Source organism: Vicia villosa, unplaced genomic scaffold (genome assembly GCF_029867415.1).
Source record: "Vicia villosa cultivar HV-30 ecotype Madison, WI unplaced genomic scaffold, Vvil1.0 ctg.004160F_1_1, whole genome shotgun sequence".
Taxonomy (NCBI): Eukaryota; Viridiplantae; Streptophyta; class Magnoliopsida; order Fabales; family Fabaceae; genus Vicia; species Vicia villosa.
The window spans coordinates 47,131-58,218 of record NW_026706382.1 but is presented as its reverse complement, the minus strand read 5'-3'; the positions used below and the strand labels follow the sequence as shown (position 1 = coordinate 58,218).

Here is an 11,088-nt window from a genome sequence, read left to right as displayed (position 1 = left end):
AATAAAACGAGTAGTGAGCTTCTTTGACTTCAAGGCTCTCCCCAGTCCGGTCACCGGCGTAACTCTTAAGAATACGTGATCACCGGCTTGGAATTCTAAATCTTTCCCCCTCTTGTCATGGTAACTCTTCTGCCTACTTTGCAAAGTCTTCATCTTCTCACGGATCAGCTTAACCTTTTCGGTAGTTTCTCGAACAATCTTAAGTCCAAGTACTAAACTCTCACCCGATTCATGCTAACACAACGGAGTCCTACACCTCCGACCATACAACGCTTCAAACGGCGCCATACCAATACTCGAATGGTAACTATTGTTGTATGTGAATTCTATCAATGGAAGATAAGTATCCCACGTACCTCCTTGCTCAAGAACACAAGATCTCAACAAATCCTCCAAAGATTGAATCGTTCTCTCCGTTTGACCATCTGTCTGAGGATGGTATGCCGAACTCAACCTCAACTTAGAACCTAATGCCTCTTGCAAACTCTTCCAAAAATCTGAAGTGAACCTCTGGTCTCTATCCGAAACAATACACAAAGGAACACCATGCAGCTTCACAATCACACGGACATAAATCTCCGCCAACCTCGCAACTAGGTAAGTGATGTTAATAGGTATGAAATGAGCCGACTTCGTAAGCCTATCAACAATCACCCAAATCGAATCATGTCCTCTCACAGTATTCGGCAAACCCGTCACGAAATCCATAGAAATACTATCCAATTTCCATTCCGGAACTTCTAACGGTTGCATTAATCCAGCAGGCTTCTGATGTTCAACTTTCGATTTCTGACAAATCAAACAAGCATACACAAACTGAGCTATGTCACGCTTCATTCCAGACCACTAAAACAACTTCTTCAAATCTTGATACATCTTTGTAGCTCCTGGATGAATACTTAATTTACTCCTATGACCTTATTCAAGAATAGCTCTTTTCAAATCCACATCATCAGGAATACAAATCCGATCACGAAACCTCAACACACCGTGCGCATCCAACTTGAAATCACTATTCTCAATTTGATTGATTCCAACCATCGAATCAACCAATTTCACATCCAACTTCTGAGCTTCCTTGATACTATCCAGAAAATCATTGTTAACCTTCAACATACCCAATCGAACACTCTTAGGGGTCACTTCACATACTAAGCTCATATCTCGGAATTGCTCAATCAATTCCAATTCCTTAACCATCATTGCTGACATATGCAAAGTCTTACGACTCAAAGCATCGGCAACAACATTAGCTTTTCCTGGATGATAATTCAAACCAAAGTCATAGTCCTTCAATAACTCTAACCACCTTCGTTGCCTCATATTCAATTCCTTCTAATCAAACAGATACTTCAAACTCTTATGGTCACTAATTACTTCAAATCTAGAACCATAAAGATAATGCCTCCAAATCTTCAATATAAACACAACAGCGGCAAGCTCCAAATCGTGCGTAGGATAATTCTTCTCATGAACCCTCAATTGCCTCGACGCGTAAGCAACAACCTTATCATTCTGCATGAGCACCCCTCCTAGACCCATTTTAGAAGCATCACAATAAACCACAAACGATTCTTCCGGATTAGGAAATATCAAAATCGGTGCCGACGTCAACCTTTTCTTCAACTCGGTGAAACTCTCTTCACAAGAAACATCCCACACGAAAGCCTTACCCTTACAAGTCAACTTAGTCAATGGAAGTGCTAACTTAGAGAAACCTTCAATGAACCTTCTATAATAGCCAGCTAGTCCCAAAAAGCTTCGAATCTCGGTAGCCGACTTAGGAGTTTCCCATCTCAACACAGCATCAACTTTAGACGGATCCACGGAAATGCCATCACCAGAAATGACGTGCCCCAGAAAACTAACTTCCTTCAGCCAGAACTCACACTTGGACAACTTAGCATACAACTTCTTCTCTTTCAAGACTTGCAATACCAACTTTAAATGCTCAGCATGATCTGATTCTGATTTAGAGTAAATTAAAATATCATCAATGAACACCACCACAAAATGATCCAGATACTCATGAAAAATACGATTCATGTACTCCATAAATACTCCCGGTGCATTAGTAACACCAAAGGGCATCACGGAATACTCATAATGTCCATAACGGGTTCTAAAAGCCGTTTTCTGCATATCCTCATCTTTCACCTTAATTTGATGGTAACCCGACCTCAGATCAATCTTGCTAAACACACGAGCACCAACCAATTGATCCATCAAGAAATAAATTCTTGGAAGTGGATACTTGTTCTTGATTGTCACCTTATTCAACTGACGATAATCAATACAAAGTCTCATACTTCCATCTTTCTTCTTAACCAACAACACTGGAGCTCCCCACGGTGACACACTAGGTCTCACAAACCTCTTCTCAAGCAATTCTTCCAGCTGCTTCTTCAATTCAAACAATTCAGATGCAGACATCCTGTACGGTGCCATAGACACAGGTCTAGTACCAGGTACCAGATCAATAGAGAACTCAACTTCTCTCTCAGGCGGTACATCAGGAATTTCATCAGGGAAAACTTCAGGAAAATCGCACACCACCTTCAGTTCTTCTATGATCGCTTGGTTCTCAACAGACATTGATGCAACCAAAGCAAACACTTGAACATCCTCTTTCACCAACAAACGCAACTGACTAGCAGACAACAACTCAACACCTTCCTCTTTAGGAGAAGAAAACCTCACAGACTTATCATAGCAATTGATGTGAACTCGGTTATGCTCCAACCAGTTCATCCCTAAGATCACATCCAAACCCCTCAACGGCAAGCAAACAAAATCAACAAGAAAGTCTTTGTCGAAAATCGACACGGGACACTTCAAACACACAAGAGAAGTGGTCACTGAACCCTTAGCCGGAGTATCGACAACCATCTCTCCGTTCATAGCAGACAACACAAGACCCAATCGTTTAACAAAATCAGCAGATATAAAGCAATGATAAGCACCGGTATCAATAATAGTAATTAAAGGAATACTATTAATGAAACAAGTACCTCTGATGAGTGAATCCTCACTAGTGGTCTGAGTTCCCGACAAGGCAAACACCTTTCCACTAGATTGCTCCTTCTTGGGCTTCTGACACTTGCTTCCAATATGTCCTTCTTCACCACAGTTGAAACACACCATCTGCTTATGCTTGCAAGCAGGTGACGTATGTCCAGTCTCCCCACAACGATAACACCTCATGGCATTAGCAGTACACACAGTGCTCTTATGGCCAACCTTGCCACACTTGAAGCACGTAACACCAGCAGGTGCATCTCCCCCACTAATTCTCTTGCCATTAGTAACTTTCTGCTTACCCTTTCCACTCGAAGCTTCATAAGGCTTACCATGACCTTGTTGACTCTTTCCCCTTTTCTCATTTATCACACGATAATGAGCATTGTTGTCCTCCTCATAAATCCGACAACAATCAACCAAATCAGCAAAGATATGAATCTTCTGGTAACTAATTGCTTTCTTAATCTCTGGACGCAACCCATTCTCAAACTTAATGCACTTGGAAAACTCACCATTCGGCACATCATAGTGTTGGTAAAACTTTGCCAACTCACCAAACTTAGCAGCATACTCCACAACAGATTTGTTCTCTTAACTTAGCTCAAGGAATTCAATTTCCTTCTTGCCACAAACATCTTCAGGGAAGTACTTCCTTAAGAACTCCATGCGAAACACAATCCAAGAGATCTCCTCACCACTCGCTTCCAATCTCCTATGGGTCTCTAGCCACCAATCATCCGCCTCAACTGCTAGCATTGAGTCCCATACTGAACCTTCTGTTCAGGAGTGCAGTCCATGACACGGATAATCCTCTCAATCTCCTTAAGCCATGTCAATGCGCCATCAGGATCATAAGTTCCCTTAAACACAAGAGGGTTCTCTCTTTGGAAGGTAGCCAAACTCTGAGAAGCAGCATTCTCTCCACCATTTGATTGGTTCTCCAAGGCTTGAGCCATTGCTTCCAAAGCAGCAGCTATCGCAGCATCATTCCTCCCAACCATCACAAGTCTTCACTACAACATAAAAGCAATCAGCTCAAACAAAAACATACGCTTATTAGACTACACTACGACACGACACATGACCGGACAAGACCGACCTGCTCTGATACCACTATTGTAGCACCCCAAATCTACCCCACGATTAATAAGAGAAATCAGAGTACAATACATCGAGACAAGCAACTAATTTGAGGCGTCACATATTCGACTTAAACAAAACCACAATTCATGCTCAAAGTACATGGATACATAACACTTATATCGAAGGAAACTCATAATTCATCAAGCATTTAAATCCAAATAATTTCATAGTATTGCAGCGGAATCCAGATAACAACACATAACCAAATATGATATTCTTGTCAATATGGAACAATGTGTCCAAAACGTCTCCACAAGACATAACATCAAAATCCAACCAAGATAATCAACATAAAACAAGACACAAGCAAGTATCGCAAACATTCCCCCGAGTGCTACGTATCAGAGCATTGACACACCGACTCGAGCTATAAGGTACACGGCTACTCCATGTCGTTACCTGCACGTTACCAACAGAGGGTAACCTTCAAACATAAGGGGTGAGATATCATTCATTATAAAGAAATGTATGATAATATTCAAAGCAAGAGAAAAGATCATACATTGGTCACCACTTTTCATCACAATACTCAATACAGCGATTCACATCACATAATCAACTTAAGAAACGGCAACAATGTCATCAATTCAACCATGACAATATATACAATTCTTAAGTAAGATTTCAACACAATCACAACAAACATCTCATCATCAAGTCATCACATCACAACAAACATATCTTCATCAAGTCACAACATCATAATCAAATAAGACTCAAATTCAATTCACATGTGACTCGACTTATGCAAATGTATGTGGTACCATTTGGAGTAAAACTCCCATGTCTCAAAATTTGCCATTGGGCACACCGTCGCTATTTGCCATTAAGGCCACCGTCACTTTTTACCATTAAGGCCACTGTCTCTTTATGTAATGGATGTGACTCAAAAAATGCGACATCCATACAAACACGGCATTCACAATACATCACAAACACCGACTAAACGTCATTACTTTTATAGTAATTCACCACTTCACAATCACGTCGCTATGTCGCATCATCATACAACAATACATCACTACACCACAGTAACCACAACATCAAACAAACTCATTTAAAGAAAGCATCAAAAAGGTTTCTAAGGATTCTTGAATCATATTCATTATAAAGGTCTCAATTATAGCTTCACATAGGTTCAAACGGCACTTAAAAAGGAGTTACGGATCAAAAGTTATGACCTTTACAAAAATCTGCCAAAAATGGAAATCAGCAGGTCGACGCAAGTGATCTATAGGTCGACGCATAAGCATTTTTGTCCCCCTTGGGTATGCGCAGGCCGACCCATGAGTCGACGCAAGGGATCTATAGGTCGACGCACAAAATTCATAGGTCGTCGCATGCTGAAGAAAAGTGGATTTTCTGCTGTTTTAGGCTGCTCAGGTCGACTCATGCCTCTATGTAGGTCGACCTATGCTGCGTAAAACTCAGTAAATCACCATTTTTCTTCCCTAATTCCTTCATACAACACCCATTAACCCACACACCATTTATACATCATTTGCAAGCAATTTACCACACATGTAAGGTTCCTAAACTTATTTCTAATCATGGGTTTTCATACAAACATCATCAATCATACTTAAATTCACAATTTCATAGAAATCTAATATAAACCCTAACAATTTCTATTCAATTTCTACACAATCATGGATAACAACATACAATCAAAACCCCACCCAAAACATCATCATACATCCCTTTAGCATGAAAGAATCCCACCCTTACCTTAGGTTTTGGATTGAAGTCAACTCTATCTTCAACCTTGAGATTCTCCTCTTCTCTCCTCTCTTCTCTTCTTTCACCAAAATCCCCCAAATGAGCTTCTAATTTCTATTTCCTCTAAAACCCTTGTTTTAGTTAAATCCTTACCTTCTTAAATTACTAATGGGTCCTAACTAACACCCCTCACTTACTAATACCGACTAAGGCCCAATAATCAACAACACTTACTATCTTATATTATTTACTAATAATTCCAAAATAAAACAACATAAAATTAATTAAGCTTATAATTAACACATAATTCACAGTTAGTTCACATAACACACATAAATAAATAATAAAAGAAAACGGTCGTTACATGATACCTTTTGCATGTTTGACTTGAATAACATGTATGTTTTCTTATCTTCAGTATCATATGTTTGACCTGAATAACATGTTAGCATTAATTGTTTGCTTGATACCTTGCACATGTTTGACCTGAATGACATGTTAGCACTATTTGTGATTCCCGTTCACATTCACATGTTTGACCTGAATAACATGTTATATTTGTGACTCCTGTTACATGTTTGCCTTACTTGTTGGCTTATTCTTGCATGTGTGCCTGTTACATGTATGTTGTTATATGTGATTCCTGTTCACACACTTTCCATGTATACCTGTTAAATGTATGTTTGAAAGATTCCTATTCGCATGTTCTTATATGTGATGCCTATTCACATGGTTGCTATATATTCAACATGCTTATCTGTGATACTTGTTCACATGCTTCTTGTGATGCTTGTTCACATGCTTACCTGATTTTTTCTAGGATCTTTGTGATGTTGCTTGTTCGTTGCATGTTTCCTTAGGTGCTCGGTTCCGTTTCTCTAGGAGACGTGAATCAAGATAGAAATAAAATGTAGTTAGCTGAACTACGACGCTCTTATTTCTCCATTGCACATTGGAGGTACGTAGGCACAGGGTACGATCGCCCTAGCGAGTGACTTTTCTTTTCTTATTTTGTTCGATTTTTCCTTTTATCTTGCTTATCCTTTCATTGCATATTCCCTTAGCACATTGCATGTTACACACACACACGCCCTTAGATTAGAAACTAGCCATAATGGATCCTGTGGAGTACCACAGACGTGAGGGGTGCTAATACCTTCCCCTAGAATCTTCTTTAAGGGACATATATCTCAAGGGACAGATATTCCTAGATAGAAAATTCTCTAGATGCAACAACCAAACTTGTCTTATGAAGCATTTGAACCTTTCGCTCTCCCTAGACCGCTACCTTATTGTGCCTTCATGGATTATGCATCGACTCAATTTGAAACATGATCTAAGAGTACAAGTTAAGAAATTTAAAAGTGAAAATTTATTATATAATAATATTATATTTTAAAGTTCAAATCAATGGATGATTTTTAAGAAAAATATTTTAGATATTCTATTATGACTCAATAATTTAAATGGGAGAAAATTGAATCAAAACACATATGTAATACAAATCTAAAGTCCACAATAGAAATAAAACTCAGAAAAATTAAATTACAATGACAATTGTTGATGCCAATTCTTAGAAGGAAAAATATACTAAAAAGGATAAACTAGAAAGTGATTATCGTTTATTAAATTCATCCTCATTATTTCCATTACTTTCTTTATTATCATACACTTTTATGTAAAGCTTAGTACGTTTAACAAAGAAGTGCTTTTTTTTTGGTAAATATTACACTTAATTTTTAAAACATACTCTCTAAAAAAAGAAATTTTGATATGAATTCAACCATGCCATGTAGGCACATGAATTTCACCTTATTCTTAACACAATATATCAAAGAGAACCTTAAAGATAAAGATTACATCTTGTATGTTTAAGATAGAAGAGGGGATGCTTCTGAAAGCAAATGAGCTGCCATAATTTTGTTAAAGGCATCTGTGGGGTGAAAACTATCCCAAAACACATATTTAGATGCATCAGCACATGTTCCAATGGCAAGTCGATTGCAAAGTATCGAAAGCTCTATCAAGCCTGTCCCACAACAACCCTTCCTTGCTTCAGTAAATCCTATGAAAGTGTGTAACACAGAAACAAAACAAAATGTAAAGGGTTAATCATGGTGCTAGATAAGTCATAATGAAGATATTGCTTAATTGCATTTTTATGTATAAATATTGCAACTCTTTTATTTTTTATCTTGAGATGACATATGTTTTTATTTGACAACAATTTTTTATAAGTAGCATAACTCTTTTTCTAACTAAATATTAAAAATGATAAGAAATAATTTGAAATGTTTTTTAAAATTGTAAATTTTTAAAATATAAAAATATTATTTAATTTACATTAATACATAAATATAAATAAACGTTGTTATCATAGGTCGATCATAAAACAATAATTTACATTTAAAATCTTACCTGTCCCACTAAATAAAATCTTATTTAAAATTGCAATCGCTTCCATACTTGTGGATTTTTTATTTTTTAAATATTAAAGTTTAAAGAAAAATCCCACTAATTATGAAAATGGAAATTATGTCAATAAATGACGCTCTTCAGCATAAATCTAAAGAAAAATTAAGAGGGAGCTACCAACTAATAAAATGAAAATTTTAAAGAATTAAAATCACTCGATCACATTATTAAATATGTTAAAAGATAAATTAAACTAAAAATAAATTAATTTGGCATAGAATAGTTAAACTTTGTACCGTATTGAGAGGGTTTGGAGACTATATCATAGAAAAGTTGGTAAGTCTCAAGAACCTTCAAATTGAGACCGGGAAGCATTTTTAGCAAATTCAGAGATGTTGAGTTGAGCCTCTGATTAAAGTAAATAGCAGCATTGTTGAATTTGGACACACATTTGTTGCTAGTAAACCCAAATATAGTGATGGCAGCAGGCAAGCAACCTATTGGAACTAATGATGGCACACCAATTTTTCTTGCTCCTAGCGCATATAATTTCTGTGAAATTAATATATGAAATAAAATCACACATTTATACTTAAAATATCAAAATAACACAATTATAATAAAGTTTATTAGTGTCAAGTATTACACAGACATACAATCAAAATATTTTAAAGTGTCAAATCATACAAATAATTTAAAAATTTATAATCTAATTTGGCAAAATACATAATTGTTATTTATTGAGATAGTGTAAAATTATTTTACACTTTCAGTGCACCATTCCTTTTCTCGTTATAATACTTGAATGATTGAAAGTAAGTTTAAACCAAATTAAAAAAGTCAAATTATTTTCATATATCTCAGAACTAGATTTCATAAGATATCTCGGAGAGCTTAAGGACATGTTATCAGCTATTTCTTATAAGCTGTTTCAAATTTTTGATTTTAGAAAAATTCAAATAAATCAAATCAAATAAAAAAAATTAAATTCTTTTAGTAGCAAGATATTATTTATAAAATTGATAAGGTGTTCAAAAAGCATGCCTGAATGAAATCAGAGTAGGATTGCACAAGAATGTCTGAAAATTGATAAGCTGTATACACCCTGTATTGCAATGGATTTATGTAATAATTTAATAAAAAATCACCAGTCCCTGCACCAACAAGATACACACCACCAGATATAATGGATAGTGCATTTGGTTTTCCTGCTACTTTTATCAATTCTCTTTGATAATCCTTGAAGAACTCTAATTGCTCATTCATTGTAAATACATTCTACATCCATAAAAAACAAATGCATTAAAACTTATAAATACAATTACTTAAAAAAAAAATTTAGACTTAAAAATGTTTTGGTCCATACAAAATTATTAAAATTGACTTTTAGTCTTTATAAAAAAAATCATGTTTTAATTCCTACAAAATTATTTATGCACGTAGTTTTAGTAACCGTAAAAGTACTAAAACGTCATGCAAAAATAATTTTATAAGAATTAAAAGTAAAATTTGAAAAATTTTTAAGGACCAAAAACATATTTAACTCTTTTTTAAAAAATAAAAAGTATTTTGGATTGTAGATAATTTAAAATTAATTTACATATAATCTTGCTGTAGACTCATGGTAGCCAGAACCAGATGAAGCAAAGCTAGCACCATTCAAGAGGTTATCTCCTTTGATATTTAAAGTGGGGTAAGGAGGTTGGTGAGAGGTAAATCCAAGAGTTTCAGCTGTAGAAATTAAATGATTTTTAGAAAATTGAAATTAATTTATAAATAAGAAATAAAGGTAATAAAACCAATGGTGATTTAATTTTGAGAAGAAGAAAAGCTTTACATGCATAGTCAATAGTAAGTTTTCCATTGCAAAATCTTCCAGTGGGAATATGATTCTCAAAATCTCTACCATAAGGAGAGTAGTTTGCTTTAGCAAGTGTATTTAGATTATTGTTACACCCAACATCAAGACTAGAGTCACCAAAGGTGAACAATGCAGGGACCTTAGGTTTTCCATTAATGGGAACAAGAAAAACAACAACAAGAAGAAAAAAGGTTGAGAAAGCACTTGTACTCATGTTTTTTGTGCCTCATGTGTAGAATTCTACTTGTATTTAAGTGTGTTTGGAGTAATAAATGTGGAAGGGAGAAAATTAAAGAATGTTACAAAATATTTTTCTTTTAACGAAGAATATTGAAGTGAGATAACGACAAAATGTTATAAAATGTTTTCAAATTGAGATAAATGAGGCTTTTTATTTAGAATGAATTAGTTAGTACATGACTAAGGGCATGTTTGTTTCGGTTTTAAAAATTGGATTTTTTCTTTTTATTTATTTTTTTTTTTGTGTAAGCAATTTGTATTAATACGGAGAACAAAGGGTTCTCCAACCCGATTACAGGAGAAAGCGGGAAAGCCCGACAAAAAGAAAATTACACACCAATTACATTACGAGAGAAAAAGTAAAGGATCCTTTATAAACTCGTAAAATGAGTAATTGGGATAAGTAATTTTTCCACAAAAGGACCATCTCCAAACTAACATCTTTATATTCCAAATGGTGTTGTTGACACTCCAATTGTCCTTCCGAAAACAAACTCCATTTCTAAGAAGCCAAAGAGTCCATGTAGTAGCTAGCCACACAATGCCCGTTTTCTTATTCTTGACATAATTTTGCCGGAAGAAAACAAGTCACTCCATAAAACTCGACAAACCCTCCTCCTCCAAAGAAACCTCTTTTCCGACCCACAAAGCAATTTCCCTCCAAACCTTCTTAACAACCCTACACCCAA

The 11,088-nt window shown here is 35.6% G+C and overlaps 1 protein-coding gene across 1 annotated transcript; it reads right to left on the bottom strand.

The window, feature by feature from the left end:
* Positions 1–7,526: 7,526 nt before the first annotated feature.
* LOC131641847 (GDSL esterase/lipase At5g22810-like) lies at positions 7,527–10,373 on the bottom strand. The gene is made up of 5 exons (XM_058912144.1): positions 10,136–10,373; positions 9,899–10,029; positions 9,343–9,576; positions 8,595–8,850; positions 7,527–7,948 (listed from the first exon to the last, which is right to left on the bottom strand). The coding sequence occupies exons 1-5, from the start codon at positions 10,371–10,373 to the stop codon at positions 7,755–7,757; spliced, it is 1,053 nt and encodes a 350-aa protein (XP_058768127.1). The 3' UTR covers positions 7,527–7,754.
* Positions 10,374–11,088: the final 715 nt, after the last annotated feature.